Raw genomic sequence first — 23,834 nt, 5'->3', positions numbered from 1 at the left:
GCCTGAGCTGCAATCCAAATTAATACAAAATCACTGTTCTACCATGGTCACCACAGCCAATTTCTCCATTTCAAGAATTTAAAAGATTTTACCAATAGTCTTTAAAATAAATAAAAAAACAAAAATAAAAAAAAACAATGCACATACAACTTTCCCAATGTTGCCAATAATTATGGAGCTTCATGTAAAAGTAAACAGGCCTGCAATATTTCAGAATATAATGTTTTATTGTTTACATATAATGTTTATACTATTACATAAATGTTCTTTTCAGTTTCATACAAGTGTCAAATTTGACTTAAAAAAAAAAAAAAAAATTCCTAAATGCCCACTCGGGGCCAGAGAAGCTTGCCGAACTTTTTTATAGCTGCTACTAAACTCTGGCACGTGTAGTAATGGCACAAAAAGTAGAAGAGTTAAGGCACTATGACGGCCGAAGGCCTCTCCAGTCATGTTTTTTTTTTAGATCAGGACAGAAATTTGTCAATCGATAATAAAGGGTGCAAAAGAAAGCATGCAGAACAGACAAAAGCACATCGGCTTGTTTCTCACGTTAAATAAAACAGCTCGGGTTCTGGATTCGATTAAACTAAGAATAAGTTTGAGCAGATAAAGGCTTATCGTTCATTACACAATAATTCATATGATCTACAGTGACCAAAACAAAAATCTTTCATGCAGCATTTTCTCTACCGTCACTAGATTGAGGCATATAGTGGCATTTTAGAAACTCGCTGTACATTCAGTAGTGGCATTAAAGAGGCCTCAGTAGTAGTTTTCATTCCTTATTTGCATCACGCATGCAGGCTGTATGGCTTAGCCTATGAATATTGCACTTCCTTTGAGTAAAAACACAGTGAATCCTCGTTGTGGAATTTCTCCCACAGGAAGAGCTAATGGGATTTTGGCTAATCTGCATAAAGAACACATCTAAGAATATACATAGTCAATTCTACAAATCCACACCGATTTATACACAAGGTATTTTAACGAAAAGGTGAATTTCATGTGTTCACATATATACAAAGAGTTCGTGTTTTCCACCATGCTAGTCACCTCCAGCAGTAGCATGTTAGAAACGGAGGAAAGTCTCCCTGTGTATCTGGTTAAGATCAGTATTGGGAGGAGAGGGAGGTTATCAGGGGTGAAGTGCAGACCTCTCTCATTCGTGGAGTCGGCTTCAAGTGGTGAGTGTTTGGCTCATTCACAGCACATCAGGCGGACAGGGTGGCCAGAGAGGGGAAGGTTAGCGCGCTCGGCCACGGCACGCCTCGCTGCCTCCTCAGTGGGAAAGGTGACGAGTGCCTCCCCACTACGCTGGCCGCTCAGGTTATACAAGACGAGCACAGAGTCCGCCTGGAGCTGAGAAACAATTAAATGCACAAACAGGTCAAGTCAAGCTCATACTGTACTGTGTAGAATTAAGATATTAAACCAGAAAAGCTTGACTTCTGTTCGCGGGGTGAAATCCTGCTCAAAGACAGAAGGGGAAAAAAAGGGAATAGAAAGATCCACAAGAGAGTTTGATTTGCTGTTGGCACATTCTCACTCAAAGCTGTGCGATTATTGATCTATCCTACGGAGAAGAAAAACAGTTCGGGTTAGTGAGGACCGCAAAGATGTTGACAAATCCCAGAAAAGGAAAGAAACTTTGCAATGACAAAAGAAGGCTAATGTCACTGCCTAAAGAAGCATCCAAACCCGAGAGCAGAGCTGTCAATAAAACATCGGCGTGCACAGAGGAGTTAGTCTTATATGGCATTAAGCATCTCAATCACAAGAAAAAATATGGAGATTTGAGACTGATGGAAAACCTGTAAAATCAGGATTAAAGATGAAATAAGACAGAAACAAACATTGATTACACCCAGGGATTCTGACCTCCAGTCATCATTGGCTGCACTGCACAGTGTGAGGCTTTCTCTGTTCATACACCATGCAAATGACCAGAAAAGTCTTTAATGAGTGTTTAGATATGGACAATAAGTAAGTTGAAAAGTGTTTAGATCAGGAAAATCCCAAACTGTGCAAAGCAACAGGTTCTGATGACTCAAGTTAAGAAGCCCTGGTTTAGTCCATGCACATCTGGAACAGTGGGAGGCCTTACCTGGAGGAGTGCCCCCTACAGGCAGAGCCACTCTTTGGGCTGGACCAGAGCACGGGCCTGATCGCTCATTCCCACCATACTGCTGTAATCCTCAGGAGCATACTACAGCACAACAGCCCATAGTCAGTGGCACAGCTTTTATCACATACACACACACACACACACCACTGAAATCATGCCCAATCTGTTAATACAATTGTTCAGTATTGTTAGTCCTGCATCTGCCCACTCCTGCAGTTCTCTGGTTGAATCCACCTACAATATTTGTTAATTTAATTATTTTCTCACAATTCTGTTTACAAACAAAAAAAAAAAGAAGCGAGACAGACAGACATTCTCCCCACACAAATAGTAAATGCAGCATTTATACTACTCATATGTCTCAGACCCTGTGCACATATAATTTGCCTGGGAAAAGCCAATTAATTTGAATAGGATGAAGAAATCCCAAGAGACTGTTTATGATTGTTTATATAGATGAATTTGGTGCAAAGCGAAATTATCCAGTCAACAGTGGCCATTATATCTTTTTTTTGTTTTTGTCAAAAAGACGACTACGTGCATTTCCCCTGTTCCTGTAAAAATGCTTTGCATCTTAATCCCGGGTCACACCTTTTGTTCAAGATTGATTTTCTCTAAGAAAGTTTTTTTTTTCTTCTAATAATTCACTTGTACACTTTTTATGCTAAAATATAAGGTTGTTTTAAACTGTATTAATTAGTTGCCACTTTGCAAATATGCTTGGAAAAATAAATTAATTAATAAAGTCACACTTCCTGAAATAAACCCTTAAACATGAGCTCATCTCTAGTCAAAACTTCGCCACAGAAGCAGAGCAAGACATCTACATCTAGGAACACATGCACACCAACACTAAAACAAGTTCCACTTCCAACTAAACACGCATACCAAGTATGGAGAGAAAGAAAACATTCTTCCCAAAGACATACAAAACACACAAAGTGTGAGCTAAAAAGCACACACTTGGAGGGTGAGTGGGCAGCGTTTCATTTCAGATCAGCCAGGTGTCAAAGATGAATTCATTTGTCCCCCCCAACTGTGATTTCTGGTTCTCAAACAGCTGAGACCCAAGCAGAGAGCAGTTTGTTCCACAGTGTGTGCTAGCTCCAAACACACCCTCACCTTTTAGCTCAGGTCTGGGGAATGAAACTAATGTGGCACATCAGTTCCATTTATTTCACCCTGCTCCATTACCAGGATGAAAAAGCACACAAACACCACAATCCCATTATAAAGCACCAGACAGTTATTTCCCCTTCAAATTAACCCCTTGTCCACCCTGCTCTTTAGAGCTGAAGTTCATACCATCAGTCGAAGGCTCCGCTTACTTCGATGTCAGCCAATAAAAAGAAGGAAAGAAGCAAAAATGTACACGGCAATACAGCATTATTAATGACAACCCATATGTAAATGTATGCATATTGTGCATGTAAAATATGCTCACCTCGCTCTGTACATCACAAATCTCTAATCATAAATGAAGTTCAAGCTTAAAGGCAAGTTGACAAAATAATTAAGCTCCCTGGACAAAAATTGCTTCATGTCCAAGCAGAACCACTGTTATACCATGGTTTCCTATTAGGATTCATTCCTCAAGCTTTATGGAACACTGACAAGATGTCCGAATTGTGAAATCATGAAACTCTATAGAAAACGAGGGATGATTTTCCACAGCGGGTGAAACACGGACACAGGACATAAACTCGAACTCTAGTGGGGGGAGATGAGCACTGCTGCAGTAATCAAAGAGCCTTCTGTAATTATCTTAGGTTGGACTTTACAGTATAAAACTGTAGTAGATAAATGTTTTATAATCTCTGGTCTCACCCTGAAGAGAACATGGATTTTTGAGACTGGTTCCCTTTAAAATGTTTCTAATGTTGTCTTAAAGTAGTTTCCCCTATTTTCCTCTGGATTGTTCACAGAGCTACATTTACATGTTGATTTCTATAAAGTGACTTTGAAACAATTGAAACAATCTATTGTTAAAACCACTAAACAAATATGAGGTGGTATCAAAAAGTTTCGAGATTAATGGTGTTAACTGGTGCTATTCTGACCAGTGCTTTACCGCATCTGATTTCATCATGGACAGAAAGTTAGAACAAAAGGGCAAACGCACAATTCTGCATGAAACTGGGCAGATCTGCCACAGAGACGTTTGACATGACGTACGCTGGCATATGGCGATGCTGCAACGAGTCATTTGAGATGTTTTGAGTGGTGTGCGTGCTTGCAGAGAGGAAGAACATTACTGGAAGACAACTAGAGATCAGGAAGAGCTTCACCAAGCTCAACCCCTGAAAAAACAATTCACGTGATCTCACTTCTGCACCCACCCTACTCTCCAAATTTTCACCCGCTGAAATTCGCCCTATTCCCGAAGATGAAGATTCAGCTCAAAGGTCGCCGTTTTAACACTAATGTGCTAATCCAGCGCAAATTGAAGAAGTTGCTTGACGAGCTTCAAAAAGAAGACTTATATGCATATTCCAGAAGTAGCAGGAATGCTGGGAGCTCTGTATTGCTGCAAAGGGGGCTACTGTGAAGGTGATGGTGTGTAAACATAGATAAAGAGAATAATTTTTTTTTATAAACAGAGCTACTCTCGAAACTTAGTGATACCACCTTGTAAATTGTGAACTCGTGAAATCCTCATGTTTCCTCAATTTTTAGACCAAAAAATAACAAAACACTGCAACTGTTTGTCCAGGAGCTTAATCATAAAAAGAAACATGTCCTATATACACACACACTGATGTTCCAGTATATTCAATACACCTACATTGTAGCTATAATCAATCATTGGTCTATAGGTTTATAAAAATATACCTTGGTAGTTTTATAGAATTAGTAAATGCTAAGCACCGTCAAACAGGCCCCCTTTTATTCCATTAAAAAGTGAGGCAGAACCACTACTGACTGTTATGACCACTACTGACAAGACTGTGTATTCTGGCACATGGGCACCAGAGCCACACAGTGCAGTACTATGGTGTTACAAGGTAGGTGTATATAATAAACTGAAAACTCTATAATTTTTGCTTAATAACTAAAGTAACTGTCATATGTGGAAATCAGAAAAACTTATCCGTACAATCATTATGCATGTATTGTACATGAACACACATGCGACAAAACAAATGGCAATCACAGATGACATACAGAAACAAGCTGCACTGCATAATTATGTATATTTGGTGTGATAGTTTAAGGTTTCAAAATCAGCAACTGCACTTTTTGCACTCTAAGCGAAAAAGCTCTTACCTGGTAACCCTGGAAGAAGCTGAGGATGTCTTTAACCCCGGTATTATAAGGCAGTCCCTGCATTCGCACCAGAGCACCATGCTGAGGCAGAAGAGCAGGAGTAGGCTGAGCTGCTACAGAGCCTGGAGGAGCTGCAAAATAACTCAGTGTGGACGGGGACACTGGAGGACTGAAGAGCACAAAAGTGTGAAAAAAACTGTTATGAAACAACAAATCACCCTGGCATAAATAAACAAAATATCAATGTAGTAAAGTACCTATACATATGGAAGAAATACAGTATGCGATTTGTGAAATTATTGTGAACAATACTAAGCCAAATAACCGTAATAAATCTTTCAAGCCTCTATTGTGCATAGATGTATCTTACAAATTAAAAAAAAGACAGATGAGAGCTGATACCTGGGGTAATACGCAGTGTAGTTCATGTTCATGTTCATATACAGCTGTGGCTGAGGGGAATAGTAAGCGAAGGTTGGTGCAGGGCTGTGTGTGGGTGGCTGTGGAGTTCTTGGAGTGGCCAGTAGGGGGGGCTGAAACAGCCCTGCCTCGGTTGAAAGCATACCAGCTGGTGCTGGAAATGCAGCATAGGTCGGTGGGGAGAGGCCTGGAGGTGACAAGGGCAGAAAATAGAGCCTTTGAAAACAATAATAAAACTACTGGAGCTCATTATAGCAATACAGTGTTTAGCAAGTAAATGAAGCATGGCACCAAGCCCAACCCACCAGGGAGAAACAAGCAGGTTGACAAGTACACCTGTGCTTTAGTTAGAAGAGTAGAGGAAAGTGTCCTTCAGCAGGTCAAAAAAAACATTGACATATTTACATGCAAACAGCCAACAGTGGCATGCAGGAAGGGCCTGCTCACCACCAAATGGGTGTGTACGTGCGTGCACACACACACACACAGTTTATGAAGGTCATATTCAGTACATGTCCCTCATCCAACCCAGTAACCATCACCAAACCATACGGTCATAACAGCATGTGAGAGACCTATCTGTCCGTCTGATCTTGGTTGGGAGTCAGGTCTGAGAACTTTCAGCGTTACTTAAAGCCCAGACTTTATGCATTGTGCACCTTTCTCAGCTCCATATGCACTCACATTGCTCCCTACAAGATTAACTGAAATCTTATCTCTGGAGTCTGCACTGATAGGACAATCTACACCTGAGACCTGCTTAACAGGCTGTGCATGTTGCACAGAGTGCAGCCATCAGATGCTCTAAACTTACTCTATAAATCATACAGGACATTCCAATAAAATCAGGCTTGTTGGGAAGCTGTGCAACACAACAGAATACTTCACAACTATTTATTAATTTAATTTTTTTTTTTTTTTTTTTTTTTTTTTTATCTTTACCACTACCACCCTATCAAGGAAGACTAATATCTGTACTGTTTGTGTATGAGCAGGAGTAAATTAAAGTAATGTAAACACTTTACTGTTCTACAACTGACATAATTGATAATTAGTTTTCATTAATTCAATAGATATTTTGATGCCTTCGAATTGTCCTTCTGATATTCAGTTTTGATAATTTCTTATCAGTTTATCAATTTATCTGATTACTAAAATGTAAATGTATCAGATGCAGAAACGGTTTTCAAATGTACATGGCACGTGTGATATGGAACTGGTTTAAAGCCAACTCTTAACTACACAGTCACATAATAAACAAACTACATGTAAAACACATTTAATGGCCCATTTTCTAACCACTATACAATATGGAAGTGTGTGTGTGTGTGTGTGTGTGTGTGTGTGTGTGTGTGTGTGTGTGTGTGTGCGGGGTTACTATTGTATAGCATTTTTACAACTCAAATTTAATCATCATCCCATAACTGAAACAAATCTGCCTTAATCTGCATTTTGCGGTATTAAAAAAAAAAAAAAAAAAAACGCACAATATAGGGTTCATTAATTAATTGTAAATAAATAAGCATGAACAGTGTACATACAGGGCAGTTTGCATGGTGGAGGAGACAAGCCACTACGGTTCAGAGTCCCTCCCATCAGCACAAAGCTCATCTCTTCAGTGGAGCACTGGAACACCTCTACGTAACGATCCTTCATCATCTTCTTATGACACTTTTGTGCTACCATAAATGCACGATCTGCTGATTTCATCTGAATAAAAGCATCACCAGATGGACGACCCTTCAAAATAAATAGAAATGAGACAGATCAGAAGCCATTACATGTGTATCTTATGTTCGGACAACAATCCAAAAGAAAAACAAAAATCGGTCACAAAAGGTAAATCAAAAAGAATGTGGTTTCTATAAAAAGCCTATACGAAATAAATCTTAATTAAAAAGTAGATGAAATATAGTTCAGCGTTTATTTTTGTCCTCAGTGTACGTTTTCACATTTCCATATATAAAACTGTCAGACAAAAGCCGTTTGAATAGAGATTAAGTATATTCATTAGTATTGCAATCAATTTTTTTCTATCAGTTAATTCCCCTCACCTGCTGATTGAGAACCATATGAACACCGTGGGGTTTAATGTCTATGGTGTGTTCGCCCATAAATTCCAAGATATCCTCGATGGCAGCTGTGTATGGCAAGCCACGCAGCCGTACACAGTCTCTGGTGCTGCCTGTGGTGAGGAAGGGAGGAGCAGCCAGCACTGGAACCGGCACCATGGGAGGAGGAGGAAGTGTGGAGATCAGTGGAGTAGACATGTAGCGGTTCAGCACCTGAGACACACCACACACACAAAAAAAACAATTATTTCCCAATGATTTGCTTTAAAAGCAGAGCTCCAGTTAGAATCATGTTGTGCTGACCTGCTGCACCTCGGCTGCTGTACTGCGGAACAGCTCGATGTACCTCTTCCCCAGAATCTGTTTATGTTTTTTCAGAGCGTTCTGGGCGTACTCCTCACAGGCAAACAGCACAAAGGCATCACCCGTGGGCCTTCCATCAGGATATTTAACAAAGAGCAGCCCCTCTGTATCATCAGTCACAGGGTTGTCAGGACCCAGGAAGCCCAGCACATCCTGATGTGTGGCAGTGAAGGGCAGGCCCCGCATGCGGATGATCACCTGATTCTCCTTAGACAAGAACTGTGCCACCTCGTTAGATGTGCCTAAGCAATGGGGGGGCCAAAATCGAATCATTTCATGAATATGCCTTATGCTGAATCTGAATGTGTTGCAACAAACCTAAAATTCTGAAATGAACAAGACATATATATATTAAAAAAAAAAAAATAGGTGTGTGTGTCTGTGTGTGTGTGTGTGTGGGGGGGGGGTGTTCTATGACATTCTTGATCTCCAGATATGATTTAAAGAAGACTGTAAAATCACTTCTACTGTTTGTTTATAACTAGAAAATTACAACAGGAGTAATGTGCAAAAATCAACCAAACAAACTAAATAATATTGTGAATCACATTACTTGATGGATCCCGAAACCTAACCAACACAAAAAAGGTTGTAAGTAAAAGAGCAGATGTTTTAAAGTAATCGGTCTGACCATGTTTCTCATAGTGAATGAACATTTGTGTAGGCTAATAAGCAAAAGGTGTTTTGGTATTGGCCTTTTCTACAAACATTTGTACTCAACTATACACTCAAGATCTGCAGTTATCAGAAGGTCTAGAAAAAAATTTAAACAAAAACACACAAGCGCAACAGTTTCCTAAAAGAACAATTAAACATGCATTCGATAAAGAATATGCACAAATCCAATAGAATTCAGAACAATTTTATAAAAATAAAAAAGTGTGCAAGTGTTTCACTCCTCTCTCAGCACACACACACACACACACTATCTCGGCCTGCTCCTGGCTCTTTACACCCTGGGTGTGAGAGGGCAGAGTTGGTCTTTTCAGCGACCGCTGCTCGTGCTCCCTCTCAGGGGAAGCCACACTAAGGCACAGGTGGGGGGAGGCTGAGACACGAGAGTAGAGTTTCCTCCTGAAACAGCTCGATGTGAGTCAGCACCGGCACACGGCTCACAAAAGAGGCTTTTATTCAACCCAAACACGAGAGAGACCGAATTGGAGGGAAGTACACTCTACAAATGTTAGTGTATTTAGTGGGGTTGGCGAGCATGTGCATGTCTCAGCCGTAATTGAAGACTTCCAAAACACATTAACATACACTCAATAAAAGCAACTCACCTCCAGCAATCTTCAGGAACTCCTCTCCAGTTGCTTTATACACCTGAAACAGAAGTGGAAAAATCACCCTATAGACAAGCATGTGTAAAGAGTTAGGTGGGGTTGAAGGGAACAACCCATAACTACAAGCTACCTGTTTTTTTTGTCAATTAAAAAAAATAAATAAAACACTGATCAAAATCATGTCTGAACACATGCTGTTATCAGAGGTTTTTTTATTTTTTTATTTTTAAGATTAAGCCATGTCTATGCAGCAAAACATCCTGAAGATCATCATCGCATGCACTTTGCAGCCATAAAAACATCCATTACTAGAGAAGCCTGTAAACTTAATGTATAAAAAATAGCAACAGTCTCCATGAAGTAAATGAAATGGATGCAACGCTAAGGCTTGTTCAGTACAAAATGTTCAACTACTTCCACCTTAAAAATATATAAAAACTCTGGTATTCGGTGAAATGCTACTAACTGCTGATAAACAAGGTACTTAAAGTAAGCTCTATAATATAGAGGTTTTAAATGTACCACAAATAATTATACATTTAAAGTTTAAGACCTGACGACTTGTAGGATAACGTCAACATGTCTAATTTGAAATAATTCTATTATGTATCAAAACACCACACAAAACAGAATAAAATGGTAGTGTTTATGATATAAATAATGCTTATACTATTACCTCATAAAAGGTGTTATACCTATGAGGTATCTCATAAATGTTAGTTCATTATCACTATACTATATATATAAATGTTAGCAGGACTTGTGATTAACTGTGAGACCGTAGAGGAAAGCTGCTCACCTCAATGTATCTGCTGCCCATGTGATGTTTGTGTCTTTCCAGTGCCATGTCTCGGTGTTCCGAGTTTACAAAGCGCACCAGAGCTTCTCCATTCCTGCGACCCTGAGCATTCAAACAGAGTGCTACGCCACCTCTGACACACACACACACAAACACATCACACTGGCACTGTTGCTCCTCAAACTGAAAATGCCTGCTTAACAACATCCCACATGGCATAACCGATTCGGGTGAATCGTGCTCTTACTTGGCGATGTTGAGACCCTTGAAAAAGCGAGCGATGTCCTGGTCTGAAGATTGCCATGGCAACCCCCTGGCTCGGATTACTGTCTCACTGTCCACAGGTTCTGTCTTACTGCTGCAGGACAGTGCAAGAGAAGAGAGTTTTTTAAGCCAGCTTCAGACCGTTCTAGAGACATCATTATCATGCTTTAACTTGATCCTAGCACTAGAGCGTGTGTTCTCATCTCTAGCGGATCTCATCCCTCCTTCACAACACTCAACCCCAACGATTCATAGCCCATAGGGGAGTTAATCCTTCAAGGCCTGGATGGGGAATTGCAATAACACTCACCAAGCTCCAGATTCAAACTTGTACTTCACAGTCTCGAAAGAGGAAAACTTGTGACCTGGAAAAAATAAGAGTTGTTATTGTGAGGTCAGAAATGGGTTAAAAATGAGTTTCAGTGCCGGAGATGAAATTCCCTAAAAATACAGTAACTCCGTTTAAATGACACACATCTTAAATAAGGATCATTGTCCATGTTGCAAAAACACCAGTGTGTGTGAGAGTTGCCAGAGAACCCGGCCTGAAGATGATATCCTTTACAAAAGAAACAAGAGAAGCCTACAGAACAATGCCTCCCTCAAAGGTTATGGAAAATATGATAATGCAACGCGTCTTTTATGAAATCGTAAATTATATATATGCAGCATATTTATTTCAAATACACAGAAGACATAATCCCCTACACTATCTACATAGTTTGCTTCTTTAATCCTTATAAATAGCACGAAAAACTTACTAAAACTGTAGATCACCACTTGACCAATGTTTTTGCTGCTATGGGCAAGTGTATTTCAAAACAAAACTACTTTCTGAACTTCTTATTATACAAAGCACATTAGTTCTATTAATGGAACAGAGCTAGATCTATTCTCCTCTATGTTGTGTCTTCTATTAGAACATATGTCCTTAAAAATAAAAGAAATATGATCTGAAACTAAAGAATGACATTAAATTGAATGCTATAATGAGTGTTATAACTGCTATCAGTATTAAGCGGCTGATAACACTGGCATCGCCGGCACTAATTCACCGCATTAAGCAAGTGTTTTAGGACTGTATACACAATAGGAGGAGAGTAATAGGAAAGTGTAAACTGACTATATGGTTCAGCCAGGATATGTTGGATGATCATCATCATGCTCTTCACCTCCCTCACTCCAGCCCTCTGTTCGCTTACTGATGGGAGACACAAATCTGAGAGCATCCGTTAAGCGACAAACTCGAGGTGTTGCACAGCATGGAGGTCAAGAATAAAATCTTTAGAGAACAATAAGCAATAATAAGCAAACTTTGAGTAAGGATACATTCGAGCATCGAGGGAAGGGTGAGGTCTTTCACCGGCCCGGCGTTGGGACAGCATTTGTGAAACTCTCTTTTCAAATCCGCAAATGAGTAAAAACACTCTGGCAGGACCAAATTCTGACAGAAAAACACAGAGACCTCCATCAATCTCTCTGCAGGCAAAACAGGATTAAAATAACAAGAAAACCTGGCACATCAATGTTTTGCAAATACTGTTGTTGACAAATGTTATAGAACAATAGCAGGACGTTGCAGGAAGTTGGGACAAGGTATGGGATTAACATCAGCTCAGTGCAAATGTTTGCATACCCTGAAGACAAAATTACAGTGCCTTTGTTGTCTTAAGGTCAGGTCTATTTAAACTATTTTTGGTTTATCTGGTTCATGTACAGGGTTGCTGCCTTGCAAAATGCATTCCTACAAATCATGTGTAAATTAACTATAAAATAAAACTACATTCTCCATTTTGCATCCATTTTTCCTAATTTTACTCATCTCTGTTCTTCTGTTAGTACATCTTATTAATGAAGGACCTGCATGTCTGTCAGTAACCTTTTTGGAAGCCTCAGGGTGAAGGGCCTGCCGGATTAGGAGGTGTCCATCCACACACAGCGTGTAGGAGCTTCTGCCCAGAGCTTTAAGTTCTGCTGATACGGCCTGCTGGAACTGCACACCAGGAAAGCAAAATAGTAGGAGGCAAGAAGGAAAAGAACAAATATAAGGTTTCTTCAATTATCATTTGAACATACAACATATGCAACATGCACTCAAAAGTAACAAGGTGATAAAATGAAGAAAACTCACAAGAAGCAAAAAATTATATTAAAATTTTATAATAAAATTTTCCAGGTGTAGGGTGAAACACAGGTGTACTTTCATACATCAGCTCTCAAGTTTTATAAGAGCTAAAATATCGACACCAACATGCACAATTTTCTATTTGACAGCCAGAGGCAATAAAAAGGTAAATAAATACACCGCACACCACTAAAGCCACTATACATCCATCTGTCTCCTGGTCATGTGATCCTCTACATTCATCACTCTCACACAGCAACAACGCAGCCAAAAACTAAAAAAGTTAAAGTGCTGAGTCTTTCACACAACAGCTGAACATTTTTACATGAAAATAACCGTCAGTTCAGTAGGGAGTGGTTGAGTGATGTTTAATGACACATAGTGAAGAAACAGAGCACTTAAATGATTATTACTTTTGTCACTAGTGATCCCTCACTAGACATCCAAATGCTTTACTAAAAATAACTGTGTAAAAAGAACATTATGTGCGTTCTTTTAAGACATTTGTAAAATCCTAAAAACAAATCTAAATCATTACAATTCACTGTACTAAAGTTTCTTTCATAATGAAGTCCCAAATACTGCATTCAAGAACATCGCTGTGCTATACGGCAAGTACTAAAGATAAATTGCAAAAACTATATAAATTCGTTTGAGATGCTTCCTAACTATATGTTTGGCAAAGAGAATCCATGCAACAGAGGGAAATTAAGACGATGGAACCTAGCTTAAACTTAGCTAACACACAACTGCATTTAAGAACTAAATAGTTTAAGCATGCAAAAACGAGGGGGAAACTAGTAACATGCTACTTTAAATCAGGTTTAGCCTTGGCTTTGTGTTATTTCCTCAGACCCATGGTTGCTGCGACACACAATGATTCACTACAAACGTTTTGTGGTCACCTCTAAAATTAGTTCAGCTTTCTGAGGGTGTTTTTTTTTTTTTTTTTTACATATGCAGTGTTTAATCCATTTAAATCAAAGTATAAATAGTTCCCAGTTGGTATGATACCTTTAGGCACAGAACACAGTACTGTAATGGATACAAAGCAAAAATACCAGTCTGATCTTAAGTGCCTGAGGTAGACTCAGCCTGATCACATGTGAACTCTAGAGAAGCTCAGGTGCAGCAGTTTGGGGTGTGAACGGCATCTCATTTTGCAATATGTGAGCTACTGCAACTGACCAGTTACAAAGTGATTCAAAAGACCCTTATGGAAGTGCAAGTTTACACATCAAAATGTTGAACGAAATACACAAAACGGTAAATTGATGAATTGTAAACTAGCTATTAATACATAATTCGAATCATGCTCAATTCAGTTTGTTTGTAAAGCACTTTTCACATAGTCACAAAGCACATACATAAAAATAAACAAATGCTCATCATTTTCATTATTTCTACACCCACATGGTGTGAACTAACAAACCTTGTTTACCCTGACCAATGTCATAGCCAATAAAAGAGCATTTCGAGTATGTTTCCAGCCAACATTTTTGTGTGAAGCCAAAACAATGAGTGTCAAATCAAAAGGATGAATTTCCCATTCATCTGCAGCCTACAAACAGAACAGTGGTTGTGAAAACACCTTAAGACATGACTGACCCAGTACACACCTGTACTAATGATCATATCACAAAAGGATGTTAATACCAGGTCTTTTAACATTCTAAATTTGACAGTGTCTTTGCTATATCTTTTCAGGTCCCACAGAACACCTCGTACAGTCAATAAAGGTTTGTGTGTTTGCAGTAAGCATTAAATGTGTCACCAGGCACCAAAAAAAGTTAAGAACCTTTGCTTCAAGACACACACAAACCAGCTGCCTTTTAGTGGACTGACAGAAAGCCTAACAGAAAGCCAAAACAAAACAGGTCAAACCAGCTTAACTGTGGTGACGACTCAGTCTTCGACTACTGGTGGATTCATCATGTTCTCTGTGGTGTTTGTGTTTACTAAACAGTCTATTTAAAGCTAAGTTTTATACCACAGACCTCAGCTTACAAACACCAGTAATATGGATCACTGCAAGCATATATATCTTCAAACACATCTCCATGGACAAAAGACTTATCACCATTTGTGTGTGCATGCTTGTAAGATATTTCATTATAGATTTATTTTCTTTTTTTTTTTTTTTAATCGGCAGTTTGGAGCTGCAGCGCATATCGTCCATGGCCAACAGTCATAAGACAAATCTTAGATGAGAAAATAAAAAGTGCCGTGTGAAAAACTGTGTTCAACACACATGTTGAAGCATGTCTTAGATATACGACGCACACACAATTTACTGCCAGAAGGCTGTTACTCCCCAATTATGGCACAGGCATGTAAAATATCTGAATCATCATCAGATCAAGCGAATCCTTAAAAAAAGACTAACTACATTTTTAATAAAAAGCAAAAGCAATCAATATCCTCAATCTGCACTCCGAGAGAAAAAGAACAGACCTATGTAAAGCATGGTAGTGTAAACAGTTAATTTCAGTTACGAAATGTTCTCGATAGAAATATTGCCACATCAGAAAACATTGCAGCAGGAAGCTAATAATGTTGCCAAAATCAGATAACTTTAGCATTAAACATGACTGGCCTTAGCTATGTAATGTTTAAGTTTTACCTATTTATTTTTAAGTAAGCAAATTTCACAATGAAATTTTTAAATAAATATTTAAATATCTTCAAGACAAACTTTAGGTTTTAAAAAGTAAAATATATTGCATTTTAGAGAACACGTTTAAAAATAATAATAATAAAAAATCCAGCCTTTTTAAATAACATTTGATTATAGGCCGCTTCTTAACAAGCTAAAATGGCTCTAAACCTTTTATTAGACATCCATTCGAATTAGGTCACAAAATAGCAACCAGAAATTAATAACCAATCATTTCTTTTTGCATTATTATATTATTTATATATAAATATATATATGTAACAATTATGTAAGATAGAAAAATATAAAAAAACAAACAAAAATCTGAAGCAACCTCATAACACTGTCAAAACTTAGAAAGTATGTATAACTGCTTTGGATAAAACCAAAGTTCTGGGCACATCATTACAGAGTAGACTTATAATGATGTGCTAGCAACAGTGGATTCATCTAATAGCTCCCTGTGTGATGCACAGTGTTGTGCACAAGAGTAGTACTGCCCCAGTAACAAGCACCATGTTTTGTGCTATTATAGTTATTTTGATATACTTACAATCATGTTCAATAGCCTACCAAAAACAAAAGGTTTATTAAACCTTTCTAGAGTATATAGTGCTGAGATAACAGTGCTGGACTTTATCTTTAACACAATTGAGCTGCTAACATCTAAAAAAAAACATTTACGATGCGTAATAAGCGTGCTGGCCCAAATATTTAATTCACAGGACATTTTACAGATTACATGGGGATTCTGGAAGCTTAAAAACACAACCAGAGTCAAGATGGAGAGTTCCTTCAGGGGGTGAAGCACTAATCTGACACAGCAGCATTTCACAACATGCCCAAGCCCAAGGGTGTGCTTAAGCGGCAGGCTGAAACAATCTAATCGGATTTTTTACGATTTTTAACAGTGTGATCGAAACATGCAAGTTCAAACAAGATATAAACTGGTTTGCCTATTAAAGCACATTAACCTGATCCAAAACTGACATCAGGCTTCATGTTCCAAAGATAATGAATCAAAATTCTAGACAATTATCTGAAAATAAGAATGTCTGTTGAACCACAGCCCGAAAGCATATCCATCCTCATTAAACCAGTACTAGTCTTCTGAATGACTGACAGCTCGGCAATAGGTGGCTACTCAGATGTCACTGAGTTCTTAAATTAAGGTCTTCCAGTACAGAACTTCCACCATAATGTCTGAAAACAACAGTTCAAGCTGACGCTGGATTTCTGTGTTTGCTTTTAGCCACGGTCGCAGCGATCAGGCCCCACCTTGCACAAATCAGCACCTGGATTAACTCTTACCTCACAAAAAGGTTTGGGAGAAATAGATGCCACACCCTGGTCTAACCTCAGAGCCAAAACAACAAGCAAGAGACAGACAAAAACACAGCTGAAGCTGAACCACACAGGGCAAAAACAACAATATCTCGTGTTTAATGTCTAATAGAACACACGATATCTAATCAATTCTACCCACATCAAAGTGTAACACTAGTTTCCGATAGGCCAATGTTGTATTTCAGCAACTAAAGGACTTGGAATTAAAGGAGTTTGGATGGAGAACAATATCTGAAGCAGCCATGCCATTAATGACACCGATGGACTTAGATTGATTTTTAGCCCTTCCCCTTAGGTCTTATTTAACATTAAGTGTGTGTGTGTGTGTGTGTGTGTGTGTGTGTGTGTGTGTGTGTGTGTGCACACAGCAGTCAGAAAAGGAAGATAAAGCAATGGGAGGGGTCTAATAAAGATCAAGAGTTTAAAGCAACAATAACTCCCACACACACACACACACACACACACACACACCTTATCACTATATTCAAATCTAATTTATCAAACACATTAAAGCCTACTTAACCTCTAAACTACTCAAGGCTTTGATTATCAGTCCCTCCTTTTCCCAGAAAAAAATACTGCTGGTCTACATACAAGTAAAGAAAAACTGAATTCAACAGTCTAAATGAACTGGATTTATTAGCAGGAACAATTTTGAAGGCAATTGACTTGAGAAATTAACTCATTTATTCAGATTTAGCTGCATTAATGTGATGTTAAATTTTTCAGAAGATAATTAACTAGGGTGGTATCAATTAAGCTACACCCCAGGAGTGGTTCCCTGCCCTATTACAAAAGCAGACATGCTACTACCAGCCCAGACTAAAACCTAATAGCTCACCTTTTCCTCACCCTTTATGTTCTCCTATCTCCCTTAAAAACCTGTCTCTTCTTTGGCACTTGCACTAACATGTGCACACATACAGCATCAGCTCAAACTAATAGAGACGGTGTCAAAAAGCAGGTGCAGAGCCAGTCGTCAGGCACAAAAGTGCCCACGGGCATAATACACCATCACTGTACTGAACCGGGAGCTGAATGTGAAGGTGTACAGCAGCAGCTTCCTAACCCACTGAGTATTTTAGATGAGCTAAGTGCAGTTGAAAGACCTATGCTAAGCTGAGGTTTTACAGTTTAATTAGTGCAACATTATGCAAATGATTAAGCAGTTTAGAGGAAGACAGCTCTCAACTATGAACCAACCCTTTAAAAAAAAAATGTTTGAATTAGTAGGACAATTTCTTGATCAGTATATTTGTTATAATAGTGTCGCTGTTCATTTCCTGAATTATTATTATTTTTTTTTTTTATTGTTGTACCTCACATCAAATGCTGTCTGAAGAAATTAGGCTCTTTAATTAGGATTTTTTATTCTCTCAAAGTTTAGCCTTATAATGTCGGTAGGAATTTAGGAACATTGTAAAGAAATTGCTTTTCTTTTTGGAATTAATGTTCTTAATAGTTAACTGCATTTAGAAATCACTCACCCCTAAACTTAAAGGTCCTATACAAATGAGGTGTGTAAAGTAGACAAGAGTCGCTTAGTTTTACTCAACTGCTGTCAAATCAATAGCTAACGCAAAAGAGTAAAGCCTAAAACCTAAAGCGGTCCATGCAAAGGTTGTTTTTAAAAATCATGAGACAAGACAAGAAGTCTATATTAGGATATATAGCGGTGTGGTAGTACGAGAAAGCATTTCCCTTTAGTGAGAAATGCTGGGAGAAATTGATTTTGCTGGTTAATCTTTACAGGGCCTTCTGGTGACAAAACTGCATTTGAAGTCGGATATTAAAAGTCTGAGCCAAAGGAATACTGTGTCAAAATACACAGAGTAATAAAAGCATAAAAAAATAAAAATAAAAATGCAATCCTAAACCTGGGAATACACATTGATTTTTAGTAAGTCACAGGATGTGGTAAACACAATGGAGATATGCGTGTGAGATAAATTTATATCCAAGATGAACTGTTGGTTCTCGACAGACCTGTCAGTAAATTAAATGTATCCATATTCCTAAAGCTCGACAAAATAATTGAGAAACGGTGTCGGAAAAGATGATGGGATTTAAAACCAGCATTAAATAAAGCAAAGAGAGCATGGAGTTTTGTACAGTACAAACACAAAGTATAACAAAGAAGCGGAGCTGGGTACAGAGGCTAAAGAGAGGCTAGGTACAGGTTAGGTGAAAGAGAAAACAGTCCAGTGTGAGGAAAACTGGAGAGAAAATGGAGTAGTCTCACTTTTATTTTAAACACTGTATTCAATAACAGTTTTCCACATTTGTTAAGAACCCCACCTATAATCCAGTCCGGATAGCTCTAGATCTCCGATTGTAGGACTGATAATGACTAGTTTTAGTTATGAAATAGTCGGGGGTGGGAACAGATCGACTGACTGCAAACAAATTCTTCGGGAAGGCGGGTTGAGAAACACGTTTGGCAACATATGGCAAAACATACCTGCACACGCCACAACAAACTAGAAACTGCACATCCTGGTCTTAAAAAAAAAAAAAAAAAAAAAAAAGTAAGCAAAGGATGTACTATAGCTATGGACAATAACACTGTCTCTCCATTTCTCTGACCTGTTCATCCATCCCCCAATCTCCTCCCAAGTCAGTGACATTTACAGCAGCTAGGGAGGGGCGTTCCCAAGTAAACATTCCGTCTTACAGGTGTCAGCAGAGCTCACTGGGATAAAACATGACCAGGCCTGCAGGCTTCCACTGCAGCCAAAAGTCTCCCTGCCCAGCTCCCAATGTTTACCCATATACAAACAATTCAGATTGAACTGCAGTCTATGTGAATGCATCAACTGTAGAGCACAATACAGCTTATGTTAGACTGGAGACCCATGTGTACACAGCATTAAACTGTTACCTGTCACTGAATCCACCACGTGCTTCCTAATCTGAAAAACCTTCCAACCAAATAAAGTTGGTGGCAAACAGCTCACTTACAAAAAGAAACATTCCAGCATGAGTTTGAATATACATGTGTTTTCAAATAATAATAAAAAATGATGTACTTTAAACATCAGAATTAGGCAAGTGTGTGTCAGCATTACCTTATCACAATATATACATAAAGAACAGGCTTGGATCCCGACACGTCGAGAAATACGAATTTTGTCTGTCAGATATACAGACGGTACAAATACACAAACGATAGTACTGCAAGTAAACAGCTTTACATTTTATTTGCAATTTTTAAGCATGATGCTCAACTTAATAGACAAATGACCCAGCACCACCAAGCTGCCATTGTTGGGCCCTTGAACAAGGCTCTTAACCTGTTCTGCTCAAAGTGTGCTATATCATGGCTGACTTCTAAATAAGATGGGATATGTGAAAAAAGAGAAGGATCTTTACATGGCATTTTATTAGACTAGTGATCAAGATGGTTGTATTAAAGAAGACCAGTGTCAAATAAAAACACACACTTGGCTCATCATCACACATCCAGAACACAGAGGACAAATCCTGGGACTTCACTACACACAGCAGACACTCTTGGGACTTTCTGAAATCCTGGCACTCACAGCAGACACTTCTCTCAGAACCACCACAAGTGTTTCTGTTTCCTGTCATTTTTGAAGCCTCTGACTTGTTTTGCAGGTGTACCTCTTCAAATGTCATCTGAAACCCCCAAACCTGGACCTGAAGCTGGTGTTCTGATTATTTATCGTACCTTATCAAACTGTTCTACTGTTTTTATAGATAAAACAATACTGCAAGCATTTTCTGCTAGTTTTCTGGACTTACGTTGACCTTACTAGCATAAAAAAACATTGTGAACTGTAGAGTCAGAAAAGACCTCCAACCGATTAGCATAGGAATTTTAATATTTATGTGCATGTAAAAGAAGTGCGCATGCGCAAACGAAACAGCGTGCTGACTTTCAGGAATTAAGCGCACTTTTGAGCTTCTGAAAAAATGAATAATAATAATAATAATGCTTGCTTTTGTTTTGGGTTTTTTTAAGGGAAATTTTTGAATAAATTCTGGCGCAGATTTGAATTCTGAACTGGGAAAAATTAAGACAATGGTCATCCGCAAAAAAAAAAAAAAAAACCTCCAATTAGGCTAATCAATTAAGACCAATGCAGTTCACCTGTAGAAGAACCGCGTCCAGGGGCTCAGCTTTACAAAGTTCCTCCACATTCAATCCTGTCTCTTCCTGACACTGATCTGTTAATTCCAAAGTGTCTGGTTTAATCAGGCGCTGCTGAAGTTTTCCAACCTGTTCAGGAGATAAAGAAAACAGCATTAGTTATTAATACACACATGTTGGGAAGCATGTCGGCAGCAATCTAAAGTCTAAAAGCATTAACGTGACACATTATGGGGGAAAAAATGGCTCACACTGTTACTGATATGAAGGAAAGAAGCTCTGGATTGAATGTTGTAAAAGGTGTGTGTGTGTGTGTGTGTGTGTGTGAGTGAGAGAGAGAGAGAGAGAGAGAGAGAGAGAGAGAGAGAGAGCTGCGAAGCCGAGCGCTGTTTGAGCCGAAGGGTGACTGACCTCATGGCGCTGACATGCTACCACAAAAGGCACGCTTTCTCCTGCTTCTCTTTTTACGTTTCATTAAATGGAGAAAGAAAAACAGCCAATATAGACTAAAACTAAATGTATTATTACTACATGCACGTGTTAACAGACTGACTCCAATATTCAGGATGATATAAAAGTCGAAAGCGTACCTGGTTGACAAATGTCAGCTGTCAAGGTGGAATGGCTTGAGAACTTAAGACAAACTCAGTAAGCATGGAGCCTACAGCACAAGCCTGGGTGGGTAAAGTAAGGAAAAGGGGGAAAGAAGCTTACGAGTGAAAAGGTTCGTACCTTTTTCTCATGTAGATCCACAATTTGCCACACCAACAGAATTATTTCCCTCTCATCCGACCCCAGTTTACCCCCATTTGCACCAGCTGTTGCCCCAAAGAACACCACCAGAGTATCACTGTGCGAAGCCATCAGGGACCACAAGGGTAAAAACTACAATTAAGAGCAAAGATCAAATAAAAAATAAAAAAAAAAGTAACACGAGAGTTCACCTTTCTATCACCGAGTGATAAAGAGAAGCAAACAAAAGAGCTGGAAATTCAATAATAGTACAGACGAAGTGGGGAAAAGGAGATTAGGACTATTTCCAAAAGAAGGACGCGTCAGAAAGTGCGAGAGAAAAACTCTACCTGCTCGAGTGTGCGCTATCCAGAGTTACTGGTTTAACTGGTAAAGAAGGGTGGACAAAATTTCACTTTCTCTCACGCAAACCCCATATGCAGCACTTCAGCCCTTTCTCACTATACCTTTTTTTTTTTTTTTTTTTTTTTTTTTTTTTTACTTACCTGCCTTTGGCTCGGCCTCCAAACTCAGTCAATCTTCCAGAAGTGATCCCTGATTGGCTGATTCCGAAAGGTGAGGGAGGAGCCATGAGGCATAACACCTTATGTAACCCAATATGATTGGTCTGTTATGAATAGAGGAAGTGGTCGGAAATAAGAACCATTTTCCGGCGTCAGCTCACCTTTAGAATGGCCGAGTCCTGCTTTTGTTTCTAGGCACCTAGGGTCAGTGCGCTATGACTGTCTGAATTACTGACTCCATGCACACTATCTAGTGCACTACATAACATAAAGGAAGGATTATTAGCATTCAGCCAGTAAATGCTCCCAATTCTCTCTCTCTCTCTCTCTCTCTCTCTCTCTCTCTCTCTCTCGAAATGTACTTACTCTAAATTAAAGTCTAAAGAATCACACACAGAAGTAATAGGTTATTAGGATATACGTTTCAGAGCAAAAATGTGCATCCCCTTGGTGTGTGAGGAATATAACTGTACCCTTGCTTTAGAGTTTACATACAAGAACAGAATTCCTTATTAATTTAATTGTGAAACCTTTTACCAAATGATGTAAATATACAACATTACTGTTTTATTAAAAATAAATAAATAATATGTAACTATGTAACAACTCCTTCTTCTTTTGGCTGCTGGCGTTAGGGGTCAAAACAGCGGATCATCCGTCTCCATACCCCCCTTGTCCTCTATATCTGTCTTTTTCAAATCAACATCTTCCTTTACCACATCCATAAACCTCCTCCTTCACCTTGCTCTATTCTTCCTGCCTGGTGGCTCCATCCTCAGCATTCTCTTAGAGATAAACCACATGTACCTCCTCTGCACATCAGAATCAGATTCAGAAAGAGCTTTATTGACAAGTATGTTTGCACTTACAAGGAATTTGTTTATGTGACAGAAACTTTCAAGTGCACATGGAAATAATAATAAAAAAGCTAAGTAAATTAAAATGTATAAATGTTATTGTAAATTTTTATAAAGAAAATAAATATTGTTGCAAAAAAAGGACAGATTTAGATTAATAAAAGTGGTATTGCACATATGTTTTATTTATTCCACAATGGCAGAGCGTTTAAGTGTTCATGAGGTAGGTTGACGGAAAAAAAACTTTTCCTGTGCCTGGCTGTCTTGGTGCTTGGTGCTCTGTAGCATCGGCCAGACGGCAAAAGTAAAAAAAAAAACATATGGCTTAGATGTGAGGGATCCAGGATGATGTTCTGGGCCCTTTTTCTCACTCTGAATGTATACAGTTCTTGAAGTTTGGGCAGGGGAGCATCAATAATCCCTTCAGCTGTTTGAACCATCCTCTGTAGTCTTATGATGTCTGATTGTGTAGCTGAGCCAAACCAGACAGTGATTTAAGTGTGCTCAAGACAGACTCGATAATGGCTAAGTAGAACTGTTTGAGCAGCTCCTATGGCACGTTAAACTTGTTCAGTTGGTGAAGGAAGTACATCCACTGTTGAGCCTTTTTAACATTGGAGTCGATGTGATTGTCCCACTCCAGGCCACGAGAGATGGTGGTTCCCAAGAACCTGGATGACTCCACTGCTGTCACAATGCTGTTCATTATGGAGTGCAGGGGGGTTTCTCCTAAAATCCACAATCATCTCCTCTTTTTTTAGCATGGTAAGCTCTAGGTTGTTATGACTAAACCAGCCAGCCAGCCAGCTGCTGAACCTCACTTTTAAATGCAGATTCATCATCGTCGTTAATAAGGCCGATGACTGTAGTGTTGTCTGCAAAC

General features: G+C 38.9%; 1 protein-coding gene and 1 long non-coding RNA gene across 9 annotated transcripts; one reads left to right on the top strand and one right to left on the bottom strand.

The window, feature by feature from the left end:
- Nucleotides 1-208: 208 nt before the first annotated feature.
- On the bottom strand, nt 209-21,703 carry esrp2 (epithelial splicing regulatory protein 2). Of its 8 annotated transcripts, none has more exons than XR_014534916.1 (16): nt 21,571-21,703; nt 20,839-20,967; nt 12,476-12,589; nt 11,926-12,040; nt 11,720-11,815; nt 10,907-10,961; nt 10,580-10,690; nt 10,333-10,465; nt 9,531-9,573; nt 8,191-8,492; nt 7,870-8,100; nt 7,357-7,555; nt 5,798-6,002; nt 4,754-5,564; nt 2,108-4,382; nt 209-1,362 (listed from the first exon to the last, which is right to left on the bottom strand). XR_014534916.1 is itself a non-coding variant. In XM_083549762.1 (16 exons), exons 1-15 carry the CDS (start codon nt 21,700-21,702, stop codon nt 2,123-2,125), a joined length of 2,121 nt encoding a protein of 706 aa, XP_083405888.1. In that variant the 5' UTR covers nt 21,703; the 3' UTR covers nt 209-1,362; nt 2,108-2,122. The 8 variants fall into 8 exon arrangements, 5 of the variants coding, with proteins under 5 accessions (XP_083405888.1, XP_083405889.1, XP_083405886.1 ...); XR_014534917.1 differs by having other exon boundaries at nt 2,108-3,455; nt 5,396-5,564; XR_014534918.1 differs by having other exon boundaries at nt 2,108-3,455; nt 5,396-5,564; nt 8,200-8,492.
- On the top strand, nt 16,052-21,980 carry LOC310730701. Its single transcript, XR_014534919.1, has 3 exons — nt 16,052-17,056; nt 17,093-21,166; nt 21,210-21,980. It is a non-coding gene; the product is annotated as an uncharacterized lncRNA (long non-coding RNA).
- The last annotated feature ends 1,854 nt before the right edge of the window (nt 21,981-23,834 follow it).

Source organism: Silurus aristotelis (assembly GCF_946808225.1).
Source record: "Silurus aristotelis genome assembly, chromosome: 9".
In the NCBI taxonomy this organism is placed as follows: domain Eukaryota; kingdom Metazoa; phylum Chordata; class Actinopteri; order Siluriformes; family Siluridae; genus Silurus; species Silurus aristotelis.
Note: the sequence above shows the minus strand (reverse complement) of the source record. Positions and strands in the feature narration are given on the sequence as shown.

Excerpts from the sequence above, each read along its gene's own strand:
- esrp2 (XM_083549760.1), bottom strand. The coding sequence starts at position 21,702 with ATGGCTTCGCACAGTGATACTCTGGTGGTGTTCTTTGGGGCAACAGCT. Across the intron at positions 9,574-10,332 it reads TGGGCAGCAGATACATTGAG|GTGTATAAAGCAACTGGAGA; the intron begins GTGAGCAGCTTT and ends CTTCTGTTTCAG. Across the intron at positions 8,101-8,190 it reads CAGCAGCCGAGGTGCAGCAG|GTGCTGAACCGCTACATGTC; the intron begins GTCAGCACAACA and ends GGTGTGTCTCAG.